Source organism: Perca flavescens, chromosome 19, assembly GCF_004354835.1.
Source record: "Perca flavescens isolate YP-PL-M2 chromosome 19, PFLA_1.0, whole genome shotgun sequence".
In the NCBI taxonomy this organism is placed as follows: Eukaryota; Metazoa; Chordata; class Actinopteri; order Perciformes; family Percidae; genus Perca; species Perca flavescens.
This window is the reverse complement of record NC_041349.1, coordinates 4,693,354-4,708,153: the sequence shown is the minus strand read 5'-3', so window position 1 is coordinate 4,708,153 and position 14,800 is coordinate 4,693,354. Positions and strand designations below refer to the sequence as shown.

Sequence of the window (14,800 nt, the reverse complement as noted above, 5' to 3'; positions counted from 1 at the left end):
AATATCCTAATTTTATAAAATGGTCTATTCCCAAAACGTCCTCAAGACATTAAAATATACCTAAGACTCTTATTAAAATCAATAAAAACATCTTTACCTCTGCTCCATCTGATTGGCTGTTTCAAGTTACGTGATATTTGGATATCAGTGTATGTGACGTCGTCATCTCCAGCGTCCGCAGCTTCATTGAATCAAAAGAAACATACATTTTTATCAATGTATTCATTAAAGAGACATGCTTAAAGATGGAACATGAGGAGGATTATGTGATACGATCAAAAGCTCCAGAGCATACTAAATGGATGTTTTATCAACAACATGAAAGTAATTAATGAGAATCCTGACAGATGTTTGATGTTGATTTCAAATAATTTGACACACTTTACTCCAATTCTGAAATATTATTAGAAGATAACAGTAAAATGTGATTTTTAAATGTTAACTGCAGCATAATTTATGTCGTTCCGGCGTCCGTGTCTAACCTTTAGGTTTCCTACGGATGCATCGTCTCACCAGTAGAACCAGTAGAACCAGTAGAACCAGTAGAACCAGCCCAATCAGAACACCGACTGAAACAGGCCACAACACGGAGGGAGGTGGAGAAGAATCAGGAGTAGAGGGAGATGAGGAAGGACTTGTAGTTGGGGGTTTCTCTAAAATGAACAAAAGAATATAATTAAAAGCACAGAAATAAATAAAAAAGTATGTTCGGCCATTTCCTTTACCGCGCAGAAACTCCAGTGAAGATAATGGCCTCTTCTGAAGAGTCCATCATGTTTTTTAATCCTCCATGTCCTCCTTGGCTACTAGCAACTGTGTGGAGGGAGGTGGGGAGACTGTGCGTGATCACAGAAGGCTTGTATCATGTGGACACACCGACAATGTTGTTGTCATTACTTTGAATTCCTTAATGGTGTCGACAGAAATTACACACTAAGGCTTTAAACTTCATTCTTGTTTATTATTTGAGTCAATTCACTTGGTTAAAGAAGAGGTAAAAAGATCAAATATTTCGTCAGATAGTCCGGTTGGGCGCTGTGAAAGCTCATTGTACTCTGGTGCGGACCAAACAACCAAACTCTGGTATGCTTGAAAACAGGTGTCTGCACACTTCTAAGTGCTCTAGAGTTTGGTTCACTTTAGGTGAGTACGTGATCTGAACTAAATACAGGAAATTAACTCAAAATATGGCATTTACAAACGTACAGTTTAAACCTTGCACTCAATTTACGGACCGAACTCTAGTTGTGAAAGCACCCTAAGTTGAATGATGACCTTTAACCTCCTCACCTGTGACAGAGACCCAGCTGGATGGAGACTCTCCAACACTGCTGATGTTGCACTTGTAGAGGCCTTCATCAGACCTGGAAACATTGTGGATGGTCATGTGACCTGCAGGCTCAGTCCTGATGAAGGAGCCATCTTTATAGAAACCAGCTGTGTAGTTGGAGGACATCTTTGTTCTACAGGTCAGAGTGAGGTCTTCTCCCTCCATCACAGGGAGGACAGGACTCTGCAGGATCACGTTTTTTTTACCTGAACACAGAGACAAACTACAGCATGTCATCCATTCACACACAGCTTCATCAACACTGACTCCACAGTCTGATCTTACCAGTGACAGTGATGGTGATGCTGTTACTGGTTGCTCCCTCTCCGGACTCACACCAGTAAACTCCACTGTACCATTGGAACATGGGTCTGATGTTACAAGAAGAACCATTAGTTTTTCCCCAGCCATCTCCACACTGAGTCCTGGTTTCAGCACTCGTGTTCCTCCTCAGAGTCCATCCAGCAGAGCTGTCGTCCTCCTCACAGCTCAGAGAGACAGACTGTCCTTCAAACATCTGAGATCTGCTGGGACTTACAGTCAGAGAGGCTGGAGGGAGGAGGGCAGAAAGAAGCAGTTATAGATATTTTGCATTTTGTCCATATTCCTCATAATCTGTTTGTTTATGAGTCTGTTCACTGCTGAATGATCTCAGATTTGCTATTTCTGCATGTTTTCAAAATTGGCTTCTTAAACCGGTTTAGAACTTTGCAGGAACAGTTTCAGCGGTCTGAACCGGCCTGTCTCAGCTCGACTCAAACCAGCTGATGGTGTCACTATGACTCTGCTGGTCGAGTTTCCAGAGGCTGGTTTTAGAACGTACGATACGTCTCCTGCTTCAACAGCCAATAGAGAAGTCAGCTGGTAAAGTCAGCTTTAAACTTTAGAAAATGAATTGAAAAGAAAATGATCCAGAATGCATTTTATTTCCATGTTACAAACTGTCAGCTGGTGGAAATGGCAGAGTTTCAGACGGAGGCTCAACGAGCGCCCGCGAGCACGGTATGTGGTGGAGTGGGCTAGAGAGAGACTGAAGAGAGGTAGCGGTGATAGAACAAAGCAGAGAAACAGGGAAGTAAAACGTTTTCTCTGTTTAATCTCTACTAGAAATGCAAGTGTAGTAGGCACTTCACTATCACTATCCTCATTCATAATGTAAGATGCTATACTTGGTTGGTTTAATTCTTACCTTTTTAACAGAACCTTGGTGGTCACCATAGGCAGAAACTCTTCCTCTACAACTCAAATAGCCTTTAGTGTACCGGGTTCCATTTTAGGTCAAATTTTCTTCTTTATTTATATGCTTCCACTCGGCCAAATTATCCAGTGACTTAATGTTTCTTTTCATTGCTATGCTGATGACACACATATATACAGTACCTCCTCCTGCGACCCAACGATCTGAGTAGCCTGGCTGCTGTCTTAGACTGCCTCAAGGATGTAATTCGCTGGTTGGCCCATAACTTTCTCCGATTAAATAACCAGGGGAAGCGGGTAATGTAGGCTTCAGTAGGTTTAAGCCTACCCAAATATTCCATCCTACAGATGCGGACAGACGGCTATCCTTGGTATTGTATTGTGACAATCTCCTTTAGCGCAGAGCACAATGGCATCCTGTAGGCCGTTACGGTATTGTGCACGCAACTACGCTAAAGTAAAGGAATACAAACACCCGTGTCTTCTGCTTGTGTTGTTATTACCACCTTCTCCATCTTTAGCATTTATTTAAGTTTTTTAAATGCACCTCCAAAGCATTGTGGTTGCTCTCTCTGTTCGTCTGTTTGGTTTGGTTATCATGGTAATCAAATGCAGTTCTGGAGTGGACTAAAAAAATACATGAAATATATTGATGACAATGACGTAAATTATGTTTGTCAGCACTAAGCCTGCTACACATAATAAGAATAAGCTCACAGAAAAAGTCAAAGCAAAAGCGATAATTGATGTTTACCATGCCAAAAAGAAGGGCTGCATATTGCTACATTAAGGATGGACTTGGTTAGTTTTTAAAATGACAGCAATGTATTGATATGCCACGTGTGGAAAATATAATTAATATTGTTAAGGAATTTTATTGTGTAACCTCTCAGTGAAATATTCATAGGTCGTTGAGCTTTTTATTGTGAAGTGTTGAATTCTGTGTTGCCATTGACTGTGTATTTGATTACAAAAGAGAAGACGTGCAGGGCCATCTTGGTTCGGACGTTGAAATCCTTGTTTTTTTTTAAATTGGCCATTATAATCCAGCGATCTCTCACTAGCTGTCTGATCAAAACACAAGGTCATCATGCAACGTTAAGGATCATACTAGTTAGCGGTAACGAGGGCATCCTAAGAGCAGTTTTACCACGGATCATGTGTTTGCAGCTTAATAGGCTATCTGAATCTACCTCCCTCCCCACATTAGCCAACTCAAACCACCACCACACCCGCCGCCTATGTAAATAACTCCAAATCTGATACAATAATGTTCACCCCTCCCAACACCATCTCCAGTGGTCCACTCGGTCCACTATCCAGAAACATCAATCCCACTGTCAGAAGTCCTGCTTCCTCCATATCAAAACCATCTATAAAGCAAAAACATATTGTCACAGCCCAAAATTGAAAAAGTAGTCCATTCCCTCATATTTTTCTGTCTAGAATCATGCAACTCTCTTTTAACCTGCATCAACCACAAATCACTGTCCCGCCTCCAGCTGGTCCAGAACTATGCAGCCAAGCTTCTCACCTGTTTTAAAAAACACACTTTTATAGACTTTCTGCCTGTTAACTCCATTTTGTTTATTGAATTGATATGTTATGTATTAATTTGTATGTGCTTTTGTTTCCACTATCAAAGCACTTTGTAAACCATTGTTTTTGAAGGTGCTATCCGAATAACATTATTATTATGATATTCAGCAACAGAAAAGCCTGAAAAGTCTGAAGTTAGAACGGAAGCACAGAGAGTCGTTTCGTCTCATTGGTGTAAACTTGCTGCTGTCAGAACACTGCCGCCCAGAAGGGTTGCAACTTTCTACTCGTCTCGTTGCGAATATTTGTACTGAACTGAACTTTAAACACAGCATCAAATCTGGCAACATGTGTCTTACTTTTATTGTATTTCCTGTGACCTCTTTAGTATTTTTGCTCCATAAGCCTCCTGACACTAAGGAAAATAGCTTCTTACCCGACCTTCAAAAGAAGCAAGGAAATCAAGTTTCATTTTTCCTTCTCTGGCAGCCGGTGCATCGTGTACTTCAACTGCATTTAGTGTTTTATTGTATTCATAAACTTTCCCTCCTCAAACACTGTCTTTTCGATGAAGGAGTTTACTGACCTTGGTTTGTTGTGCCGCTCAACACTGAGGTCAGAACTGAAGAGAAATTAACCTCAGGTTAGTTTGATATGCAACAAGACGGAAACAGAACAACTCTGGTTATAGTGCACCGAAAAACAATTACCCATTGATATTAGATAGTCTATTTATTTATAAAATATATATATATTTAAGTGCATGGGTAGCTCAGCTGGTAGAGCATGCGAAAATATGATATATATACAGTATATATGTAAAATATAAATATAAAATATATACATATATATACTTTAAGGACACATTTAATGTTTTTGGTTTTTTTCCCCAATTTGGAGAGCAGTGTTAACAGAAAAGCCAAAGGGGTGTTCAGTTTAGAAAAGTAAGAACATTATCAATAATATCTGTGTCTCAGTCTTTGCATACGTCATTCACACTTTAAATCACTGCTGCTCTCAAAACAGCAGATATGTTTTCCATGTCTTACAACTGTTTAGAACTAATCTTTGGAGACAAACGCACATTAAGTTGAACTTACCCAGCAGCAGCAGCAGCGATGATTCCTCCATTTGAAATGTTGGTCATCTGAGATGATTAACATCTTACCAGACACACAGAGCAAAGCCCACCTCCTTCCTGTTTGTGTGTCACTGATGAGGTTTTCTGACAAGCAGTTTGCAGGAAATAGTTTTTTTATATATACGTACGTTCGTCAGTAATACAGAGTAATGGAAAACTGAGGGCCTTCAGAACATCACACCTCAAAATGAACACAATAATTGACCAGACTGGTCTGGTATCTAACTGATATCACAACAGTAACACTCAGCTCATTGGTTGAGGTTTAGGGCAACAACTGGAAACAACACTTCTGGACATTTTGTTCAGCTTTTAGGGACAACAACTCACTGGACCACTGCTATACAACATTAGAGGATTTCTATCACTCTGTCCCCTGTGCAGCTTTGGGACTCTTTGGCTACGTTCAGACTGAAAGAGGCCCAAATCAGATTTTTTTTGGGATCAAGTGACCAGGTCAGACTTCTTCAGAAGTAGTGTGAACACTCAAATCTTGCTCAGATCTGAGTTTTTCAAATCAGATCACTTCCATATGTGTTTCTGAATCAGACCCAGGTCGAATTTTTTTCAATGCAGCCGCAGTGTGAACAACCAAAGCAGATTTGATGCGACTTTTACGTCAATCTACATCGACGTTTGTCACAATTATGCGCCGGCGGGAGTTAGCCCTAGACACAGACAGTAAAACTAAAAACTTGACTGCGTCTCTGTGAAGCTAGTCCCACCACTCCTGGCTTCGTCTATGCATCCACACAGACCCCAGCACATTTTCAGCCATAACCACGCAAAAGCCCAAAATAGCCAATTTGTCTCTCTTTCTCTGCATTCTTCTCCTCTTCAGCACCTGCTCATTAATGTTACGGCTGCCATTACACAAACATTTTGAAATAAAAGCAAACATGCTTACTTCCTCCATAACCTCACAAACTTTAGTGCAACAGCGTGCTGCGTCTGATGTCATTGGTATTGGTCTTTTGCGCATGCGGGTCTGTTCACTGGAATCAGATATACTGTAGGCCACATTTTAAAAGGTAATGTGAACAGCCAAACAAAAAAATCGGATCTGAGCAAAAAATCCGAATTAAGCATCTGTCAGTGGATCTCCAGTTTCCTGACTGACAGGAGTCAGAATGTGAGGCAGAGAGATGTCACATCTGAACAAGGACAATCAGCACTGGTGCACCACAGGGATGTGTCCTTTCCCCACTGCTCTTCTCCCTCTACACAAATGACTGTACCTCCAAGGACCCAGCTGCCAAACTCTTAAAATTTGCGGACGATACCACTGTCATTGGGCTCATCCAGGATGGTGACGAGTCTGCATATTGGCAAGAGGTTGATAATTTGGTGCTCTGGTGTAGTCAACACAACCTAGAGCTAAACACTCTAAAAACAGTGGAGATGGTGGTGGACTTTAGGAAGCACCCCACAGTGCTGCCCCCCTCACAATATCCAACAGCCCAGTGTCAAATGTGGACTCTTTCAAGTTTCTGGGCTGCATCATTTCCCAGGATCTGAAGTCAGTGCCATCCTTAAAAAGGCTCAGCAGAGGATGTACTTCCTACGGCAACTGCGGAAACATGGCCTACCACAAGAGCTGTTGGCCATCTTCTACACCGCTGCCATTGAACCCATCCTCTGCACATCCACACTGTTGGGTTTGGGGCAGCCACAAAACAGGACAGACGCAGATTACAGTACACAATTCGGACAGCTGGAAAAATCATTGGTGCCCCTCTGCCCTCCCTCCAGGACTTTTACACTGGTAGGACCAGGAAGCGGGCAGTGAACGTCACCAAAGACCACACACATCCTGCACACATTCTCTTTAACCTCCTCCCCTCTGGCAGGCGCTACAGATCCCTGCGCACAAAAACAACCACACATATGAACATTTTTCTTTCCCACTGCCATCACTCTACTGAACTGCGGATAAGAGGGGTCATCGCCACTTTGGCCACTCACCTATTTCTCTACACATTACATACTTATCATTCCAATATGCATCTTGCACATTATTTTACACTATTACTTTTTGCACTTAACATCCCACTCCATGTGTACTTGGAGTACATGTGTGTACTCCAAGTACACATGTACATGTGACATGTGTACCTGATATTATGTCTTATTTGTATATTTGTATTTTGCATATTATGTTGATATGTGCCTATATGTATATTGTTGTGTCTATTGTACAGTATGTGTCTATATTACTATTTTTCTATTTTTACTACTACATGTCTATTTGTTGAATGTATAGAGAGTTAACACCTACCAAATTCAAATTCCTTGTGTATGTAAGTATACTTGGCCAATAAATCTGATTCTGATTAAGTCTTGCGGTGTGAACGTAGCCTTTGATCACTGTGTGGTTAGTCTTCTCCTGACCTACAGGCAGAAACTAAAATCTTCTAAGACGAAAGGTCAAGACTGTGAGGAGACCAACGAAAACAAAGCTGGAGTTACAGGCCTGCTGTTGGAGAGTTTTTGAGCGTGTGGCTCTCAATGAACTGATGCTGTGTGAAGACGTGGGTGCTGACAAAAATCTTCTACACATACAGCAACAATAAACTCTGATTCACAACTAAACTTAGGCAGCTTTGTCTAGGAAGACGGTTAGAGAAGTGGGGACTGACTCCTGTACAACCAGGCCAGACACACATTGGCGAGAAGATCACGAAAGCAGAGACAAGCTACTCTGAGGGGACATCCAGACTTCCCCCATTTTGGTTTATAAACTCCGGGGTTGCTTTGTATTCTGGATGAGCACAAAGGGAGACTTTTGGAAATGAGCATGTGCGTCAGTCAGTCTTTTCGGTTAGGTAGTCTAGTATATAGCCTACATTCATGATTTCCAACTGCAGAGTAACGACAGACAAGATTAGGGATACGTTTTGCTGCTGGAGATCAAACTCTTTTGTGGACGGAGAACAATTTTGTCTCAAAGCGTTCCTTAATCAAACCTGTTCAATCAGGTCAAATTTGGTTTTAAAAAATGTATGTTGTTTATCTGCCAGCTGCACATGTGCAGTGTAGACATCTGGTTGGAAGGAAGAGCCTGGAGGTGAACAGTTAGCAGGAACACTCTGAGTCCAGCAGAGGGCCACATGGACTAGATGTAGAGAGGTTCATATCTGTTCACACCAGGGCCGGTTCTATTCAATTCAATTCAATTTTGTTTATAGTATCAAATCATAACAAGAGTTATGACACATTGAGTAGGTCTAGACCACACTCATAGCTGGACGTAGCAGGAAGCAGCAGGGAGTGCAGCGGGAACACGGTGACAGCTGCAACCAAGATCTTGGTGCCATCCTAATCCATGGAAATATGCTGGGCGAAACAAAACCAACATAAGGACTCCGGGGAGTAAACAAGCAAATAGTACTGGTATTTTTCTGTGCTATTTTTTTTCCATTGGCTGAACACATTTTCTTAACGTTTGATTGGGTTGTCAAGACGCATGTTTGGATGGGCTGAGCCCAACCCTGCCCATTGCTGCAGTATGGAGGGAAAGACAACGTGTTTTTCTAATTTGATCTTTAAACCAGTTTAAAGGATACACTTTAAAATCCACTGCAGGCCTGCATGCCCAGTTTATTTGGTGTTTGTTTGTTAAAATGTTCTGATGATTAAAACACTAGCTTACCAGCAGAAATTACATATAATGAAATCACAGAGGACCGAAACGATTTCCATTGTCTGAACACACCACGAGATAAAACAGCAACAAGTTCAGACAATACAATCAACATGCTGGTCTTTCTTTCTTGGTCATTAAAAGTGACACATTGAGATTAATATGCCACTTGTTACTTTGTTAGCCTGGAAATCCAGACCCAAATCCGAAAAGATTAAGGGTCTGGTATCGAGTAATGAAAGTCGCCCATCTCGAGGGGCAGCACCAAGTGTGCATTTGAAAATCTCACTGTATGCAATTGGAAAACACTATGACCAATCACAACAATACACGGGGTGACGTATCCAGAGCCCCATACGCTTAGCTACCAGAGGAGCTAACTGGTAGATTAAACTGTAGTCATCTGTTCAGCTCGTCTCTGGCCCGCCTATATCAGATACACCGATGTGATTGGTACAGCTCGCCTCTGGCCCCGCCTATATCATATGCACCGATGTGATTGGTGCAGCTTGCCTATATCAGATACACCGATGTGATTGGTGCAGCTCGCCTATATCAGATACACCGATGTGATTGGTGCAGCTCGCCTATATCAGATACAGCGATGTGATTGGTGCAGCTCGGCTACAAGGGCATAGTTAATGAGCAGCATTACTCGATGCCAGAGTGACTCGCTGAGCAAATTCAAATTGTGCTCTCGTTAGAACTCTGGATTTCCAGGGTAGTACTTTGTAATTATTTTTTTAAACAGATTGTGCTGCTGCGAGGTAGACAAAAATGTCCTTCTGCCCATACAAACGAAAAGGAATAAAGTCTTCCTCTTGTAGAGTGTCTCTTTGTGGTGAAAAGTAAAAGTTAAAGTGATTTCGTACCATGTTTCTCACAATTATGCAGCATTTTCATATTAATGATTTTTTTTCCCATTGTCACCCATTTAAGAGTCCCTATAGAGGGCTGCATCTTCACTCTCTGCAGCCTGCACTGCAGACAGAGTGCAAAACCCTGGACTCAGAGATTTCCTGTAACAGACCGTGATCACCGTGAGTGTAGATCCTCCCACTCACAAAGATATAAATCCTCAGACCGTATGTATGGTATCCACTCTCTCAAACAGGTATCATTCTGCACTGATGCAAGTGCAGATCAAAGGAGGGGAATGAAGAAAGATGCATGGCTATATTAATGTTCCTGTTGTTTTTTCTGTCTGAAGCAGCTTCTGGTAAATATCAGCTTTTATTGTGAAAAGATTCATGTAGACTTTAACAAGAATGTTAACAAGAACTGTTACAGAATGACGTCATCTTGTTCTAGAAAATGTGAACGCGAATGAAATGTACTGTAATTAAAAAATCTATTTATCTGTTTAAAGGAATAGGCCTCCGTTTGTTGAAATAGGGCTTATCACGGTCTACCCTGGCTGTAGATAGGTGGGCTAATGCATTTTTTGTCTCAGTGCAAATAATTAGTTTTTTTTTTGTCTTTTGTTGGCTCACTTTTACTCACAACATGCTAACCGGCAACATAGAATTCCATTCACTATGCTAAGCTAACTAGCGGCGGCGCTGCCGGTGTTGCACCGGACTAAAACGATGCATGCACAAAAAATGCGTTGGCCCACCTATCTACAGCTAGAGGAGACCCCACCTATCTACAGCTAGGGGAGACCCCACCTATCTACAGCTAGGAGAGACCCCACCTATCTACAGCTAGGGGAGACCCCACCTATCTACAGCTAGAGGAGACCCCACCTATCTACAGCTAGGGGAGACCCCACCTATCTACAGCTAGGGGAGACCCCACCTATCTCCAGCTAGAGGAGACCCCACCTATCTACAGCTAGGGGAGACCCCACCTATCTCCAGCTAGAGGAGACCCCACCTATCTACAGCTAGGGGAGACCCCACCTATCTACAGCTAGGGGAGACCGTGATGAGCCCTATTTCAACAAACGGTGGCGTATCCCTTTAAGTTCCTTTTGATAATGAGACTGGATTTATGAAACTGTGAATAATTTATGAACTGTAGTTAAAAGTTAGGCTTTTATGAATTTAGTATGTTTAAATATATTAAATAATAAACAGTATTAGTTTTGTTAATTACAAGGGTTGTATTCAATTTAGTCAGTCAGCCTTCCTTTTTCAGACTGTTTGACCAACTGCAGTTTAGACAAAGGTTTGTCGCCTAAATAAAGGTGGGACACAGAGAGAGAGGGAGGGAAAGAGCCGGGGTGGGGGGTGTGGCGTGCATTGAGCTGTGCAGTGTTGTGATTGGCTGGATTAGACAGGAAGAAATAAACCACTGTGGTGCTGAAGTCAGTAGAGAAAACAATCTGACGCAACAGTTCAGCATGTTCTCAAACAACATTTCCTGCATCAGGAATCTAGTTGTTGCTGTTTTACATTCCATAACTGTGAAAGGGATGTGATCATAGCAAACAATGACCTGCTGAGACTTGAGTTGGTTAGAAATTGATCAGCTTCATGTGTCTCAACAACGGCTTGTTAATAGATGCAAAAATATCTCTTTCACTCTGTTTCTCCCTCTCTCTCATGGGCTAAAATATAAATGTCCTAAATCACACAGCAGCAACACAAGTAACCTGTTTACACATAAAACAACACACCTCCTTTTGTGATTTTGTTTTTAACGGCAGGTATATGTATTTTTCTAAAAGAACATTATTTGACAAATAATTTCACATACCATTTTAAGAAATGTATCAGTATCTGTATCGATGGCGTTGTAACTAAAATTATCGGAATCGTTTCAAATAAAACAAAGTTTGTTATCACCCATCCGTAACCCTCAAACTGTTTCTAACTTCACAGTTAAAAAAAGGGGTTGAGAGGGACAGAGACAAAGAAGAGAAAGGGGGGGGGGGGTATTCTTTATCATATGTATATGTTTCCTCTGTTGAACTACCATTACTGGCTGAGATACAAACTGTGAACCACAGGGACATTACAGAGAGACATTACCTCTATTCAAATGTTGAACCTCTATTAGTTTGAGTTGTTCCTCACAGCAGCTGATGACAGGAAGGACACACGTTAACATTCACTTACTGCAGGACTAATAATGAGGCAACATTCTTAATCCAGCAAAGATATTGAATAGTGTTCTCTATATATGTATATAATACAACCCAGTCTCACAGCAGTTCGTGATGGCATCACAAAAAGAAATCTATTACGATATTTTGAAGATTTCCGTGATGGTCAGCGTGTTTTTTAAACTAATGTATTTCAATGGGAAGCATCTTTGGTGATCACCGCACAAATCTTTCTGCCATTTGGGCTGCAGCAGAGAAGCTGTATAGCTTTGCTATCATTGGTATTTTTAGCCCAATAACCGTCATTTTAATCAATCTTTATTCACCAGATCTTCTGTATATAATCTTAAAGAGATTCAAATTAATTCATTTTAAGCAAATTTCCAGACATGGTAAAATGTCCCATTAGAAACAGATTTCTACTGATATATTTATATAGAGTTAGATTGTGACACATCGGTCCAACTCCTATCTATAAAATAATCTGCCAACATGTTTCCACGTCTCTGATTGGCTGCCTGAATGGCTCCATTTAATCCCATCCCAGTCTTGTAAAGAGTTGACCTTGTGGTAATAAAGTCCTGTGATATCTCTGCAGTTGTGACAGATCAGTGAACGTCTCCATCAGGTGAGACTCTACAGAGACCTTCTGCAGGGACACACCTGGAGACAACTGTTGAAACGACATGACTTCTTATTATTAATAGTAGTAAATAATTGTTTTTCAGATGTGATTGTGGTACCAGTGCACCCTGGAGATGATGTAATCCTGCAATGTCGGGCTGCTGATCCCTCCATCAGAGTTGTAGAGTGGAGCAAAGATGACCCGAAGCCAGAGTGCATCCTCTTTTACTGCGATAAAGAAACAGATACAACCATCCACAATCCCTCCTATAAGGGCAGGGTGGACCTGTCTGTCAATGAGCTGAATGGCGGAGACGTGTCTTTAACTCTGAAGAATGTGAGCAGCATCGACAACGGAACATACGAATGTCGGGTTGCATCAGCTGGTTTCAGTCGGAAAAAGAGAGCAATCCTCGACTCTGAGCCAATCACAATCATCAGTCTGCAGGTTACAGAGCCAGCAGGTGAGTGAGTCTCTCTCAGTGAGTTTTTCTGAGTATCAGGTTGTAGCTGCAGTTTCTAACATCAGAGAGGATGAAGGCTGCTGCACTATCCTCACATTTCTTGACTCGTGTTTTTTCAGTTTCAGGTTCCAAGTATGGAAACTCCTCTCCTGTCGGCCGATACGTTGGACTGGCTGCAGGTGTTCTGCTTCTTGTAGCTGTTGTTGCAGTGGTTGGTGTCCTGATGTATAAAAGACATAAGGACAAGAGACCAGGACCACCTGCTGCTGCTGATGAAGCATCTACCATTCAGTTCATCTAACATCTCCCAGAGCTCTTTACACCTGACTGTTTTCTCATGTGTCGTATATTCAAGACTTCTCTTACTGTGGGTGTGAGGTCATGTTTAAATCTGCTGTTTGTTTTTTCTCAACCAATCTCTTCCCTCTATGAAATCCACACACTTTTAAGTAAAAGTTCTGTTACTTTAAAGACGCTAAACATATCCCCCTCCGTGAATCTCCACCTTACCGTGGTGGTGGTGGGGGGGGGGAGGGGGGGGGTGTATCTGAGTCTGGGATCTGTATCATCTGGAGCACTGAGATCCTCTAGGGTCCCCATGATGAGATGGTCCCAGAGGAAGGTCAGACCCAGAGAGATTCACTTAAACAGAACTTTACCTTTAGATAGTGGTGGATTAAGCACTTTTGGGTTCCCAAGGCCAACAAAGGCATGCTACTTCGCTAGTAGGGGAGTTGCTGTTGGTATTTGGTCTAAATACATCCATGCATTTTAGCATATGGATTTTTAGAATTACATGATTATTAGTTGAAAAGTAAGAAACAAGCTTAACCATAAGTTTTAATAGGTGTTAATGGGGCCCCTGGTAGTTCAGGGCCAAAGGCAACCGCCGACCTTTGCCTAAAGGTAAAGTCTGCATATGCCTTTAGAGAACTAGAACATTTTAAAAGTACTAGTACACTAAAAGTACTTTTACTATGAATGAATTGTTCTCAAGTAAAAAACAAAGTTACCTGAAAGTTATGCTCAGATAAAAGTCAGTCAGTTAAAATGTCCTTAAAATGTTCTTTAAGAGCAGAATGAAGCAGAAAACACAGAGATGTTCAGACAATATAAACTCAGCAGTAATACATAGAAATACTTTGCTCCATTAAATGAATGGGGTCAAGGTAATAATACATTCATATGGAGGGAATTTTAAAAGCTTATTTTCCGTTGGGTAATATAAAGCCTTGTGGTGCCTGCTTGGAATGATTTCTTAGCTGATTTAAAATCAACTAACCTTGAATGGTTTAAACTGAGGAGTTGATTACATTGCATATACAGATACCTTAATGCGCTTTAAACTGTTTAACTCATAATCATTTTTGTGCACTTTTCTTACTTAAAACATAAATAAAGCCGCTCCAAATATCCAACCTCATATTGTGTGTGTTTTATTAATATTTTAAATGTGTAGAGGAGGATCAGAGATTGGGGGGGAGGATGTGATCCTGAGAGAATAAGATCTGAATCTGATGGAGGGTCTCTGGTCTCAGCTGAAGAAATCTATGTCCAACATGTCCAGGATTTCAGGAACAAAACTCAAACTTGTTTTAATGCTGCAGTAAACGCGATCAGGGCTGTGCGGATATCCCAACTGCAGCCCGGGCGACTGTGAGCAGAGAGTCTGCAAGATTTAAAGACGCCGACCACCATACTACAGACCGTAAGAGAAGAATTCAGTTCTCAGAGCTCCTCTACCTTTGACCCCAATCAGTATGAACGACCAGACGTTTCACGGCGACCATGCACGCTGACCATAAGAAAC

At 41.5% G+C, this 14,800-nt stretch overlaps 3 protein-coding genes across 3 annotated transcripts in view; 2 read left to right on the top strand and 1 right to left on the bottom strand.

Annotated features, from left to right (window-relative positions):
* LOC114546120 (low affinity immunoglobulin gamma Fc region receptor II-like) overlaps positions 1–14,800 on the top strand; it is a 1,096,214-nt gene that overhangs the window by 160,212 nt on the left and 921,202 nt on the right. The gene's annotated exons all lie outside the window — the stretch shown is intronic.
* The window catches only part of LOC114574050 (uncharacterized), a 257,231-nt gene that overhangs the window by 120,640 nt on the left and 121,791 nt on the right, over positions 1–14,800 (bottom strand). The gene's annotated exons all lie outside the window — the stretch shown is intronic.
* LOC114545254 (butyrophilin-like protein 2) lies at positions 9,966–13,487 on the top strand. Its single transcript, XM_028563548.1, has 3 exons — positions 9,966–10,069; positions 12,631–12,990; positions 13,110–13,487. Exons 1-3 carry the CDS (start codon positions 10,021–10,023, stop codon positions 13,289–13,291), a joined length of 591 nt encoding a protein of 196 aa, XP_028419349.1. The 5' UTR covers positions 9,966–10,020; the 3' UTR covers positions 13,292–13,487.

Bases quoted from the DNA above. Each gene is read 5' to 3' on its own strand.
- LOC114545254 (XM_028563548.1), top strand. From the start codon at position 10,021: ATGGCTATATTAATGTTCCTGTTGTTTTTTCTGTCTGAAGCAGCTTCT. The intron at 10,070-12,630 runs GTAAATATCAGC...ATTGTTTTTCAG, and splicing joins TCTGTCTGAAGCAGCTTCTG to ATGTGATTGTGGTACCAGTG. The intron at 12,991-13,109 runs GTGAGTGAGTCT...GTGTTTTTTCAG, and splicing joins GCAGGTTACAGAGCCAGCAG to TTTCAGGTTCCAAGTATGGA.